General features: G+C 36.8%; 1 protein-coding gene across 6 annotated transcripts in view; it reads right to left on the bottom strand.

The window, feature by feature from the left end:
- Nucleotides 1–14,727, bottom strand: part of ADGRV1 (adhesion G protein-coupled receptor V1) — a 598,696-nt gene that overhangs the window by 480,713 nt on the left and 103,256 nt on the right. For 5 of the 6 annotated variants that reach the window (XM_055297968.2, XM_063612214.1, XM_063612215.1 and 2 more), the window contains 7 exons: nucleotides 11,940–12,116; nucleotides 10,426–10,606; nucleotides 9,144–9,346; nucleotides 8,353–8,482; nucleotides 4,934–5,014; nucleotides 3,094–3,233; nucleotides 364–973 (listed from right to left, as the gene is read on the bottom strand). In XM_055297968.2, coding sequence (XP_055153943.1) covers nucleotides 364–973; nucleotides 3,094–3,233; nucleotides 4,934–5,014; nucleotides 8,353–8,482; nucleotides 9,144–9,346; nucleotides 10,426–10,606; nucleotides 11,940–12,116 — 1,522 coding nt within the window. The remainder of the gene's footprint in view (nucleotides 1–363; nucleotides 974–3,093; nucleotides 3,234–4,933; nucleotides 5,015–8,352; nucleotides 8,483–9,143; nucleotides 9,347–10,425; nucleotides 10,607–11,939; nucleotides 12,117–14,727) is intronic. The other variant, XM_063612213.1, reaches the window with a different exon arrangement.

Raw genomic sequence — 14,727 nt, 5'->3', positions numbered from 1 at the left:
GAAAAATTTCTGTTGTTTCTAAGCCACCCAGTTTATGGCAGTTTGTTACAGCAACCCCAGTGGACGAATCCACTCATCCAGAAATCAGAGTCAGCCTCAAGACTATGTCAACCCTGTTATAATAGTGTGTGCTAGATAATTTTAAAGTTCTCATCTTACTTTCTACTGACTTTTAAAACATAATTTCTAAGAAAAAAATGTGTCTGGCTTCCAGTTACCTTACAGGTAAACTGTTGTAAGAGGACACTTTCAAAGTTAGAGTTTACTATTTTTTATAGAATTCTATATTAAATAAAATTTAAAACTGATTGTTTCAGGATTCTGATAGCTAATAATAATAATAACACACTAAGGGATACTTACTTGAACGACTCTGTACTTTCGCTATTAAAGTAGAGTTCAGTAGTTCGATAAAGACGGATTCGGACCTTTCTGGCTCATCATCATCCAAAATTGAAATAGCTATTGTTGCCTCACTCTGATTAGCTCCAAAAAGAGCAAATCCAGAAGCTGGTATATAGTCTCTTCCTTGAGTTGCTCTCGCTAAATTAGGTGGAAAATAAGGTGGTTTTTCCATATCATCTAGTGTTGCATATGAGACAAGGACTTTTCCCATGAGGCCTTTCAACCTTATTATTGATAATGTGATGTTCTGGGTTGCTTCCTCAACTTTAACAGGTCTGTTTTTCTCAGAAAAAATGAATACCCCATATGGATCATCACTAGCCAAAACTGTTAATGTGGCATTAGTATGAGCTCCCAAAGAACCACTGGAAATACTGAGGATTGACACAGAGAATGCCTTATCCAGTTCTGGGTCTTCATCAGGCAATATCTCCACAGTGATATTGGCGCTCGTCTGCCCAATCTCAAATGTGATGTTGCCAGAGGTGAAGGCGAGATCACCATCAGGATCAGAGTCTATGTTCCAATGCAAAGTCACTGGAGACAGAGTTCCATGATGTCTTATAACCTACAAAATATTTAATATTAAGATCTATTAAAAGAGAGATTAAAGCCAGTTACTTAGAGGCTTATAAATACATTAATGATAGCAGCACAATTTTATTTTATATAAGTTATTCTCCAGACTACAAGACTGCTGCAGGCAGGGGTCATATACTATCCATCTTTGAAGGCCCACAGAGAGTCCTACAAATAGAGGATATTTAAAAGGTGACTATACCGAGTGCAGTGGCACATGCCTGTAGTCCCAGTTATTCAGGAGACTGAGACAGAAGGGTCCCTGGAGCCCAGGACTTCAAGGCTGCAGTCAGCTATGATGGTGCCACTGCACTCCAGCCTGGGCAACACAGCAAGACTCTATCTCTTAAAAAAAATAAATAAAAAACAATTGAAATAATAAAAATTTCAAAGGTGATTGTTGCATGAAACTATAAATTGATGAAAAAAACGTGGCTCCTATTTATATTATAACTGTCTTTTGTGTATCTTTTATTTTATCCCAATAAATCAAATGTGATTAACAATGTATTACATTCAGGTACACTCAGAAAAGTTTTCACAATCACTACAAAAATGGTATATATTTCATTGCAAGGAATGTATAAATGGTGTTTTTCTGAAAAGTGAGCTGTAAAACTCATTTTAAAACAAATCACATTTACTTTTATCTTCAATATATTATGTAAACAAACTCATCAAAAAACATATTTGACCCAAAGTATAAGAAAACACATTTAAGAAGGAAGATATGCTTTTGTCAATAATATGTTAAGAATGAAAAGCTTAAAAATTTCTCCGAGTAAATCCCAACTAAGAGTAATTTTTATTTATTCTTGAAATATGATGGTTACATCAAAATAAAATTTAGAGACAGTAATTTTATAAAAGTTGATCGTTTCCCTTAATGCTTTTTTTATCTTTCCTGAGTCATTAGTTATCCTTTCTAAGGTTGTTGAATTTATCGCACAACAGTTTATTGAAAATCTGCCATAATAGTACAGAAGGATATGTTTGAGTGATATTTCTTCATTATTCGTATGGAAGCTGAGCAAGTAGCTAGCTCCTGTGAGTCACTGAACAATGAATCCTTCTTAATTTCTACTGGAACAAAGCAGAGTAGGCACACAAACACACACACACATCATATAGAGTTATTATTATTGCTAGTTCACCCATGTTTTAGATTTTCTTTCCTTATGGCAGAGACAGGATAGGATTGCACTTCACCCACTGACATTAGGCACAGCTGGGAGACCTGCTTTGACCAAGGAAGTTAAGTAGAAATGACGTAAATCACTTCCAGAAAGAAGCTAAAAGAGCTGGTATGCCGTTCTTCACATCCACATTTCCCTCCACCAAGAAGATAAAAGCACCTGCTGAGATATAGCCTTGGTGCCTAAAGTGACTAAAAATCAGAGCCCCTTGCTAACTTAAGTTGGACATATACATACTATGAATGAAAAACAAATCTTTTCCAGCACTTTGAGAGGCCAGGGCAGGTGGATCACCTGAGGTTGGGAGTTTGAGACCAGCCTGACCAACGTGGAGAAACCCTGTCTCTACTAAAAACACAAAATTAGCCAGAGGTGGTGGTGCATGCCTGTAATCCCAGCTACTTGGGAGGCTGAGGCAGGAGAATCGCTTGAACCCAGGAGGCGGAGGTTGTGGTGAGCTGAGATCACGCCATTGCACTCTACTGGGCAAAAAGAGCGAAACTCCATCTCGAAAAAAGAAAGGAAGGAAGGAAGGAAGGGAGGGAGGGAAGAAGGAAAGGAGGAAGGCAATTCTTTGTTGTACCAGCCACTGATATTTTAGAGATGTTTGTTACCACAGCCTATCTGAACAAACACAAAAATCTATGTAAGATAAATACTTGTAGTGCAGCTCCATTATATTCCTTAAAGGGTCAAGGATCCTCAGAATTAAACAATGACTCCATGTGCAATACTAAAGACAAAAATAAATGCCAAATGACTGTTCGATCACCAGTTTGTATTGTCTGTGCCAATAGGCTCATTCCCCTCGGCCTACACAAAAAAAGGAAAGCATACAACACACTTTCATAGCACAGTAGAGTTTTTAAAACAACAGAAAGTGTCTAGGAATGAAGGAAGAAAAGGTACTCACATTTAATATAACAGTGCTATACCCATCTTCTGGTTCAGTTCCACTGACAAAGAGTGACTCAGGGCTAAACTCAAATACGCCATGAGCGTGGTCAGAGGCTGCAATTGTCACTAGAATTTGGGAAGCCACTCCTAGACTGGCTGCATGAACAAGTTCCAACAAATAGAAAAAAAAAAATGTTAATCAGTAATTTACAGACCAAAGGAAAAGCCAAGGAACAACTTTTTGAAAAGAGTCCTTCCATTCATTGAGTACATTCTAATTTGTTTTAGAAAGGAAGGCAGACACAAATGGGTGCCAAACATATTCATGCTTTTATGACCTTTCTCTACTTTGGCACCAACGTGATGTACAAGTGCTGCGTAAGCACTTGGAGATGAATAAGGAAAACTTGTTTTTCTTTTTCTTCTCTATGAAAGAGAACATTCTTCCACACAGAGTATATGAGGAAGGTCTCCCACGACCTTTCTGACCTCAAAAGAACTTGAGCCAAAATGACTCTTACCTTCATGAAATAATAAGTAGTTTCCCTATGATTTTAGTCATTCTGGCTGAACAGATTCTTGGTTTCCAATGTGCATGAATTCTAGGCCTATTTTTTCATCATGTGATGATACTATAAATCTATCTCTCCTGATCCTAAATAGTCCCATTCTGTAGCTAAAAAGATGCCATGATCTAAAGCAGCATTTAAGTTTTTCCTAAAAAGTATGTTCAAATTTTATGTTGCATTAATGTCTGCAGACAAGAAAATGAACAATTCTAAAAGTAATAGAGTAATTAACTACAGAGGTTGCATTAGGCATTGATGGAAGTTAGGAATGAAGGCGGTGAAATCATGAGTTCCAACACTAAAATATAAAATCTGACATTGTGAAAAAAGAAGGATTTGAGGATTAGAAAACGCTCTTCTTCAAGAAAAAAATATTCTAAGTATGCTTTTCATATATAAAAAAATATTTGAGGTAAAAAGCTGAATCATGTTTGTATATAAATCTACTTCAAAAGGCATCCTCTTTTCAATATCACCTTCATTAATTGCCAACTATCCTTCCATTTATTTTCTTCCTTATTTATTTTTCCCATTTGTTTCTTTCTTTTTTTTTTTTCTCCTTTGAGACAGAGTCTTGCTCAGTCACGCAGTCTGGAGTGCAGTGACGCAATCTTGGTTCACTCGACCTCCGCCTCCTGGGTTCAAGAGCCTCCTGGGCTCTTGCCTCAGCCTCCTGAATAGCTAGTATTACAGGCACATGCCACCACGCCTGGCTAATTTTTGTATCTTTAGTAGAAATGGGGTTTTACTATGTTGGTCAGGCTGGTCTCGAACTCCTGAGCTGAGGTGATCAGCCCGCCTCAGACTCCCAAAGTGCTGGGATTACTCCCCATTTGTTCTGATTACATTTTACATATAAGGATTCATAGTTCTTTTGGTACGGAGAGTAAGTGTGATGTATTTAAAATGAAAATATAAATTTTCTATTGACCTCTTTTTAGGTATTCGAAGCTATGTAAAACGTTTCCAAAAAATCATTTTTATAAATGACATTCAAGTGAAATTTCTATCACAATTAGCATCAGGAAACTACACTAGGTTCATATAGGAAGGAGAGTCTGGGTTTTGGAAGCAGACAGGGATGTGATTCTGACTTGATCCCTTTCTAGCTGGGTGACTACAACATGAAGGAAATCATCCTTCATAAAGTTTCTGTGACAGTTAATGAGATAAAATATGTAAAGGACCTACACATAATAGGTGTTAATAAGTGGTTAGTATTGTCTCTAAAATGAGAAGTTAAAATAAAAACGTATAATAGTAAAGGACCTTAGAAAAACTGCTTACCACGTTTGTGAATAGTTGGAAGGAAGAATTCCATGTCCCCATCACCACTACCACTTCCATCAACCCTAAAGAGTTCAGCTACTTCACAAGGAGACACAGAGACACAACCCACACAACACACATTGACATAATGAGAAAATTGAGAGATCTTAAAACATATCAAGCAAAGAGGAAAATGCAGTAATATTCACCCAATAACATGCATTCTTCCATAAGAAATGGATCATTTTAAATAGTAAAATTATAGCACCAGTCAAGCTATCAAATTATCAAAATTTCATTCACAGTTTCATGAAATACTCAATATAGATTGTAATTATTACTTCCCATTTCGCCAATCTACTATTATTTTTAAATTTTCACTTTTTTACAACAACATAAATTATTTTCTAATATCTTAGATATTTAAAATGTATTTATCTGATTATATAATCATACACTTAGGCCTAATATGCCTGTGATAATCACCTTACCATTCACAACAACCAGTTCAATATTGAGAAATGCATCTAACCTTTCCTTCCATCCACACATTCAAATCCCCACCACATTTATTTACTATTCTCAAACTTGATCATCCTCTAGCCACTGGCATTGTGGAAAGAGTCCTAGACAAGCCACCTAAAAATTCTGCTTTCCTGGTTGTGAAAGATGCCAGCTGTAAAAATTTCAGCAAGTCACTAAACTTCTTGGTATCTCAGTTTCCTCACCTATGAAAGGTGCTATCTTTTATTATAGAAATGTTGTTGGCTATGGTTTGAATGTATTTCCCAAAGTTCACATGTTGGAAATTTAATCGCAAATGCAACCGTGTTGAGAATTGGGACCTTTAAGGGGTGATCAGGTCATGACACCTCTGCCCTCATGAATAAATTAATGTTGTTATCCTGGGAGTGGGTTCACTATTGCAAGAATGGGTTTCTTGTAAAAGCAAGTTCAGCCCTCTCTTGCCCTCTCATATGCATTCTCTGACCATGTGGAGCCTTCCACTATGTTATGATGTATCTAGAATGCCCTAAAAGATGCAGCCCCCCAATCTTGGACTTTCCAGCCTCGAGAACCATGAGCCACGTAAACTTCTATTGCTTATAAATTGCCCAGTCTGTGGTATTCTGTTATAGCAGCAAGAAATGGACTAAGAGTTGTAAAGATCAAATAAAATAATGGAAAATAAATAATATCATCAAAATATAAAATATAAAGTACTTTGGCAATAATAAAGAGAAAGTGGTTATACCTTCCCCTCTAATACATCTTGTACCCCAACCATTATTTTACCAAATGTTTGCAAACAAAGAAGATAGGAAGGGCAGTGATGATAGCAATAGAAAAAAAGGAGAGTAAAAATAGCAAAGCCACATCCATACACATATGCTTCTACCAATATCCTTGATTGACATGCTAGTGTAAGATCTGCCCTCTCTTCTCTTTTTGCCCTGTGTTTTTGCCTGTCAATAGGACGGGGATATACCAGACATGAGAATGTATGGCACCTGGAACCTGAAATCATCATACAGATCCAAAAGGCAAAATGGATTTGCAGCAAATATCTGGTACATGGCTTTGCTCCCACATTATCCAGAAGTCACAAAAAAGAAGTTCAACACCATATATACTTTGGCTAGCATACGACATCTATTCAGGTTGTGGCTACCTCATGTAGAATCATCAGTTTCATCAGTTTTATAGTCAAAAAGCATGAAATAAGTCCTTGGCTCTCCAAAGAATTAAGCTCTATAAGCTACTTGACACGTTAGACAGTCCCTACATATGAGTCCAGGAGTAGAGGTCATTGTATAAATTCCTTTTCCTCCAATCCCAACTCACTGAGGGATAAATCAGATTCTCGGCCACTATTGCTTCCTATGAAACTGCAAGGTTGGTTTTCTAGTGAGTATTCAAGTCCAATTAATATATAACAATGCATATTCTAGAGATATGGGGAGAAGTTTCTCAATAATATAACAAGTATCACTATAAGTGGTCATACGATCACAAGTATTATCATCTGAATAACATTTCATGTACAATTATTAATCAGTATTAGCTAATGGTCACTAACATTTTCTCTTTCTATTACATAAGGATTTTTAGCTTTAAGTGATACAAAGGGCAACTTTTCAAATATTTTATAGTAACCTTTTTAGTAATGCAAATAGTGATTTGGAGATGCAAGGACTTGTCTCTGGAAGACAAGAAAAGCTGGTATTTTTATATGCCACCTACTAGACAGCACATTTCTACTGTTTTATGCATTCAACCAAGCTCAGCACTGTTTAACCATTTCCCTGCTCCCAAACACTGGCTTGGTCTCCTTGCTCTCACTCGAGATTTGGGAACACAGGAAAGAAAAATTTTTGCATATTTACCCAAAATACCTACTTTATACATAAAGACAATTTTCATATCTCAGTCCTACCAATTTTTCCTTTGGATGGCTTATGTACTATTGCTTTCTTCATCGAAATAATAAATAATAATAATGAGGTAATGATACCAGGTTTTGTAATGAAAGGGACTGTCCTGCTAAACACCATATCATCTCTCAATTTCTTATACTTATAAAGGTAATTAACAATGCATATCGTATGTATTCCATAACACTCCCAGTAGCACCTGATAAACACATTAACACTTTTGCAAAGTATTCCATCTAACTGGGATACATATTATCAATAGCCTCACTTAGCACAGATGAGTTTTGTCATGAAATAAGTTTGACTCCAATAACCCTTGATAATCAGAGCTCTCTGAATAGCAGAATTGAAGTTAAGGTATTGTTGACTTCTTTTATTAATAATCAGCTCATTATAGATCATCCAAAAGGACCAGATTTTACAGCGTTATATCTGCAGATAGATCTAGCAGAGCCACAGCAAAAAACGGAAAAGAGAGAGGTGACCTTAGGGGAACCTACCATGAATGAAAACTGTAATTTGGTGACTTAGTACACTTATACTTTTCATTTTAAAAGCACATCTCTTCTAGAAAAATATCAGTGGGTAATAATAAGTGGGAAAAATAGCAAAAACAGGCTGTCCATATAATAAACAGAGATATTATTCAGAATTAACCAAACCTCATAGCAAAAGCATATCAGTGTGAAACTATGAGTTGAATATTAATTTATGAAACTAATTCTAAAAGTTTATGTAAAGAGGAAAATTTTCTTTTTACCAAGAAAGGGATTATCAATCTAAAATGATTGATATAGATTACATTACCACATATATTATGGTATATATTATCATATATCTTAAGCAATTATTAACTTTCAGGCTTCTCTCTTCAAAAACTAATAATTTATTCATTTATTTAAGTAAGATTAATTCAAAGGAACATACTTCCCTAAAGGAATCTACTTTCATCAGCATGAGTAGACAAGCAAATATTTAATATTTTTGAATCACCAGCCTTACCTCCTCCTTCCAAGTTTAACAACTCAACTTTAAAAGATTTTTCCAGTTCAGGAATAGAATTATCAGTGATGTTTATGGAAATGTATTTATATCTTTCTCCTGGTTGAAATTCTAATGTGCCAGCAATATTCTGAAATATAAAAGATTGATCCATTAGGTTACAATCATTCTGTATACGAATAGATTACAATCATTCTGTATACGAATTTGTAAAATCAGAATGTTTGTTATATCTCAAATTATTATAAATACTAAGAAGACAAGGAAAATACAAAATTGAAAACACTTCAGTGTGTATGAATAGTGTTCAATGTAAATTCTAAGTAAATATTCTCCAGTTAATTAGATAAAGTAGATTATTTCTTTTTTCTTTCTTTCTTTTCTTTTCTTTTTTTTTATTTTTCTTTTTTTCTTTTTTTATTTTAGAGACAGAGTCTCACAATGTCACCACCTCTGGAGTGCAGTGGTGGGATCATAGCTCACTATAGCCTTGAACTCGTAGGCTCAAGCAATCCTCCTACCTCAGCCTCCAGAGTAGCTGGGATGACAGGTGTGCACCACCACACCCAGCTAATTTTTTTTTTCTTTTATTGTAGAGAAAGTGACTTGCTACATTGTCCACACTGGTCAACAACTCTTGGCCTCAAGCAATTCTCTCACCTCGGCCTCCCAAAGCACTAGGATTACAGGCGTGGTCACTATGTTCCAGGTACAGTGTATATCCCTTCCAGAGAAGGATTATGTCTGTTTTACAAGGGCAAATACAACTTCAAAAGGACTGCGTGAATTACCTGGTAATCCTCAGGACTGAATGCTGTCAAGGACACTGTTCTAAATTCCGCAGTCACTCTTCCCAGAAGTCCCTGTGCACGGATGACCAATAACCTGATCTCTCCATCTTCCTCCTCCACAGTGATATGTGGAACGCTGCTTGCAGGCAGGGTCATTGCATCCTCAGGCTGAGGAGGCAGCCCTGTGGAGAACTGCAGCAAGCCTAGTGGAGACAAAGGGGCCAGGGCATTCTCCCAACGAACTGTGCAAGAATTTCTTATTCAATTAAAGTGATCTTACACAATTATTTTGATCACCAGGCCAAAATTCTGAGGGCCTTTATTTAGAAAATATTTTAGCAAAGATTTAACTAACATGCTTTTGACACAGAATATGTTTATAAGCTTTCAGAATAATGAAAGTTAAATTGTTAATTTTCCATGTCTTTACTCAAGGAAAGCTTTTCTTCCCACAGCAGCATCAATAGCAGGAATACTGAGACAATTTTAAAATATATATTCTCTAACTTTTACTCATTTTTTTTAGAATCTCCAGAAATCATTCTAGAACATATAGTAGAACAGGTTAAATGGCACTTTAAAGGAGTTGCAACACTTAAAAACAAACAAATCAACAAACAAACAAAACCTAACTATGAAAACTAAAGGTGAAGAGCCTCTCAAGATTTCTACCCAACCCTTTTAACAGATGTTCTTGATTCATTCCCATAGAAGAAATATTATTTTTCAATACAGAAAACACTAGGACAGACATCTGTGATAGTTCCCCAATTGAGACAATTGTCATTATTAAGCATAAGACAAAAAGAAATTAATATAGAGTGACAGCTTCACTTCTTGAAGCTTAATAAAATGTAAATTACAAAGTATTTCAATTACTTAGGTGTTAACAAATCACCATAGGATAATTATTAAATTAAAGAAATTTGATAACTATGAACAGAAATACTTTGTTCCATTTTAAATAATCCTGCAAAAACTTTTCAAAATATATTATTGAAGTTTGGAAACTGATCTTCATATTTTCTCTCATAAACAATGTCTCTCAGAACAGTAGCATACAAGTTAAAGAGTTTACAAATTAGGAGGTCTGAAGGCATTCTACTTCCATTATTTGCAAAAAGTGCCTTAAGAAGTTCTTTTTTTTATTATTATACTTTAGGTTTTAGGGTACATGTGCACAATGTGCAGGTTTGTTACATATGTATCCATGTGCCATTTCTTAACAAAACTAAGTACACCCAGAGAAGAGAGGATTTTTCTTGCAAAAGGAGCAGGTTACCATATGGATGATCACTAGCTTTGATGGTGATATCAGTCGTTTCCTTTTCAGGATCTATGCTTGCACCACTGGTAGGAGTTGAGCCTAGCTTCCCATCTCCAGGAATTGCAGAAACCAATGTCACACGGAAATATTCATTAAGTTCAGGAATATCATCATCAAGAACATATATATTCAGGACCTATAAATATAAATATCCAGAGGCACTAAGCAATGAGGCATTTAGAAATTACTTACCAGAAGAAAATTCAAAAGGCAACTAAATTATATTTAAATGAAGTTACCACTTAAGACTTATTTCTGCATACATTAAAACATTAAAACATTGTATGTGTGTGTGCGCATATGTGTGTATACAGACATATAAAGAGAAAGAGAAGTCTGAATAGATTAATTCCTTAAAAATAATGGATGCTGCTATAGTCTGAATGTCTTGTCCTCCTGTCCCCCAAATTCCTATGTTAAAATCTAATCCCCAGAGTGGTGGTATTAAAAGATGGGGTTTTCGGGAGGTAATGAGGGCTTGAGGATAGAGCCCTCATGAATGGAATTAGTGTTGAGGGAGCTTGTTTGCCCCTTCCACCGTGAGGAGGGCATATTGAGAAGGCACCATATCTTTGAAGCACAGTAAGCCCTCACCAGACACACAATCTACAGGCACCCTGCTCTCAGACTTCCCAGCCTCCAAAACTGTGAGCAATAACTTTCTGTTGTTTATAAGTTACCCAGTCTAAGGTATGTTGTTATAGCAGTCCCAACAGATGAAGGCAGGTGCTGAGCAGTAGCATTTTCTGACAGTAGCCTATACATGCATCAGTATTACATCATATATGATATGTTGACTTATCAATATAATATCACATATTTTTTGTACCAAAGACCGTGGTATTACCAACATCAGGTAGAGACTTCCCAGTTAAGAAACTGCATGTTCTATGATGAGATGTGATAGGATAAGAAGCAAGGGCAATGTACCTGTGGCTAGTGTCTGCCTAAGGAGAGCCTGACATGCTCAGGAACAGTATTTTAGAAAGTAGATTCATAATGGGCCTTAGGAGTCCAGCACAAGCAATTAATCCAAAAAAAGTTACAAAAGGAATAGGAACAACTGAGCTATGCTCTACAAAATTTAGTTCAAAATTTAAAGTGAAAAAACAATTTCTCCTTTCTTATTAATTAAACAAACATGTTTTGACATACGCAGTATGCTGAGGTTAGACATGGCCCCAGTCCCGATCTATCATAGGAGACATATCCATAGGAAATCACTTAAAATCCAATGCGAAAATGTCATGATAAAGTTCTGTACAAAATAAAGTGATGAAGAAACTAACTCTACCTGGTAAAGGTTTTACAGCAGACATGTTTGAAGCAAATTCTAATGTATCAGTTACAGTTGTAAATAATAATGGGAAGCGACACTTCAAACAAAAGCTGCAAAGAAATTACAGAAGGAACACTTCAGGAAAAGCTTTCCAGGAGGCTTTCAAAGGAACAAAAAAGGTAGGGTTTACCTCTGATCTCTGCCAAGGAAGGAATGTAATAGTTCCACTGGCATTAGCAAAGTCATCAACAAGGTAATTAATGCCATCAGTTTCAATCTGTGAAATGGTGTAAAAAACATGCACATAATCCAGAGCTCCTCTGGTTCTCTCAACCACACAAGAAATGGTTGATCCCTCCTCTGCAATCTGAAATTGAATGTAAATTATTAACAGGTGCATAGCAATTCAAATCAATGACAAAATTACAATGCTTTCATGAAATCCTTTTACCATAAACTTAATTCTACAACTTTCTACCTCTCTAAAAGGGACTAACGAGGCCTCTGCATTCCCCCAGATAAACTTTGACTGCTAAGAAATATTTACAATCATTCATTTTCTCCCATTCCTTTATACAGATAAATAAAGCAAAAAGAATTATAATGTCTTAACTGCACAAGTAATTCATTCATTGATACCTCCTGTGTTTCAACCACTGTGCCATATGCTATGGTTGCAAAATAGTTATTAATGCATAGTCCCTTCTCTGGATAAGTATAATTCCAAAGAGAAAGACAAACTTGCAATTTTATAATGGGCTCAACACAGACAGATCGAATGGGGTGGGAGTTAGGGATAGAGGGTGGAACATGACATCAGAGAGAACTTTCTAGGTACAGACATAAGAAGCAATATAGTATATTTGGTGGTATCATTTTGGCGGGGGGGGCATGAAGTGCCAAATGGGGAGAGCCTTGAGAGATGCCTAGTGTGGGAACAACAGTCAGATCAAAGAGGGTATCTTATGCCATGCTTAATATATTTGTTGGTGTTTTTATCATATAAACCTAGAGGCATTTTTTTCAAGTGGAAAATTTTTTATCTAAACACTTTAAGATAATACTTAAAAACTCTATGGTGGAAGCAGTTGGAATATCATTTAGAGTAAGGCCTTCCTACTGTCAAATCCTCAGTCTCTCAATTCAATTTTATTTTTATGTTAGCAAATATATAGTTTGGAGAAAAAAGAACCAAAAATGAATACAGATAAAAATACAAGTTTTAATATATAGAATGCCATTCTGTATTTTTCATATGAACCATAAGCATCACTGATCAGCATAAGATAGAGTCATTTTGGTGCTGACATTTTGGAGAGGACAGATTTGGGATTTGTCTACAAACCGACAATAGTCGAAAGTTATCAGTGAGTGTGGAGTCACCAAGAGATGTTCCAGCAAATCCTCTGAGTTTCACTGAGCAGCAGCAACCTGGGTGTTCTCGTTGTAAAGAGGATCAAGTACACCTGGGGCAACATTCTAACTCTTTCATTTGCCTGCTGGTCCATGGGCATGAGAGGCCCAAAACAACCAGGTGATAGGTCAGTGGTGCCCTCAATTGTCTCCTAGCAGGCACAATCTTCCCCCAGCCCCACTGCCAGAACCAGAACTTCTAATCCAGTGGAGTCTAAAGTGGGAAACAAATTCAGGCAGTAGGTCACTAAAAGTAGCAGAGACAGGGGTCAGTCTCACTTCTACCTCCTGCTTCCTGAGCCTCTGTATTCTAGTTATTGGGGACACATAAACAGATACCAGCCATTGAATGCACATACTGCATCCTGGAGGACAATACTTCAACCTTCTAAGAAGCTGTCCTTAAGCCAGCACCGTGCCTGTCTTCAACAGGCCATTCAATTGTATAAGGCCAGCTACTTCAGGTGACGTGGTATATGGTGAGGCCAGTGAATCAGTCTTATCGCTACGTACCCATTGCTACACCTTCATACTAGTCCCTTTGAGGCCGTGTGATGCAGGTCTCCATGTGGTTAAAGCTGGCATTCTTTATGCCTTCAGATGATGGTGCTTGTATTAGGAGGCTAAAGTAAATACATTAGCCAAAGTATTAATTCCAATAAGAATGAATTGCTGTTTCCTTTGGAGTGATAAAGTCTGGTTGGGATCAACGTACCAGTAAATGGTTTATTGAGAAGTACTTAGCTTTGGTCTCTGCTGCTTGCTGTTTGGACATTCAGCAACCACCAGGTGCTACATCAGCATTAGTCTTGGTAAGAGGGAGCTCATGCTGTCAAACCTATGCATAACCTCCATCCCTGCCATCACGCTGTTAATGGCACTGTGGTGACAAAGGAGAATCTGGCCGATATGCAACGGAGCCTCACTCTGATTTCACGGTTGTTGAGAACCTTTTGGGAAACACCCCCTCATACTCGTGTTGACCCCTGGCAATCTATTCACATGACTCCTCTCCAAACATCTTTGTCTCTAGTCCTGATTCTTCCAAGCCCCTGACCAATCAACTACACCATGAGCACTGCTCAGGGTTGAATGTAGTAGCTTCATACTTCAGGCCATTTCTCCATCCACAAAAGATAAATGGCTAAGTGGACAGTTTACAGCTCTGCCCTCTGACCTTCAGAAACACCTCTGATTAGGGCACTAGAGAGGCATCAGCCCACTTACAGCAAGTAGCAACATATGAAGCCCAGGCATCTGTGAAGCAGGCTTGACTTTCCTCCTGTATCAGTCAGTCACAGGTTTTGGGTAAGAATCAAAGGGCTTAAAATATGTCTAGTTTGAAGTGTCTATGAAATAAATATCCTAGAAATGCATCAAGTTGTAACTAAAGAAATGAGTCTGGAATTTTAGAGAAAAGATGAGATTGACATCATAAATTTGGAAGTTATCAATATGTAAATGATATTTAAAGCCATATAAAATTGGTGGATAAATATATAATTATACGAATGGTATTTGAAAACCAGTTGCGACAACAGGGGGAGTGTAGATGGAGAGGAGAA

This window comes from Symphalangus syndactylus, chromosome 11 (assembly GCF_028878055.3).
Source record: "Symphalangus syndactylus isolate Jambi chromosome 11, NHGRI_mSymSyn1-v2.1_pri, whole genome shotgun sequence".
In the NCBI taxonomy this organism is placed as follows: Eukaryota; Metazoa; Chordata; class Mammalia; order Primates; family Hylobatidae; genus Symphalangus; species Symphalangus syndactylus.
The sequence above is the reverse complement of the archived record's forward strand: the minus strand, read 5'-3'. Positions and strand labels throughout refer to the sequence as shown.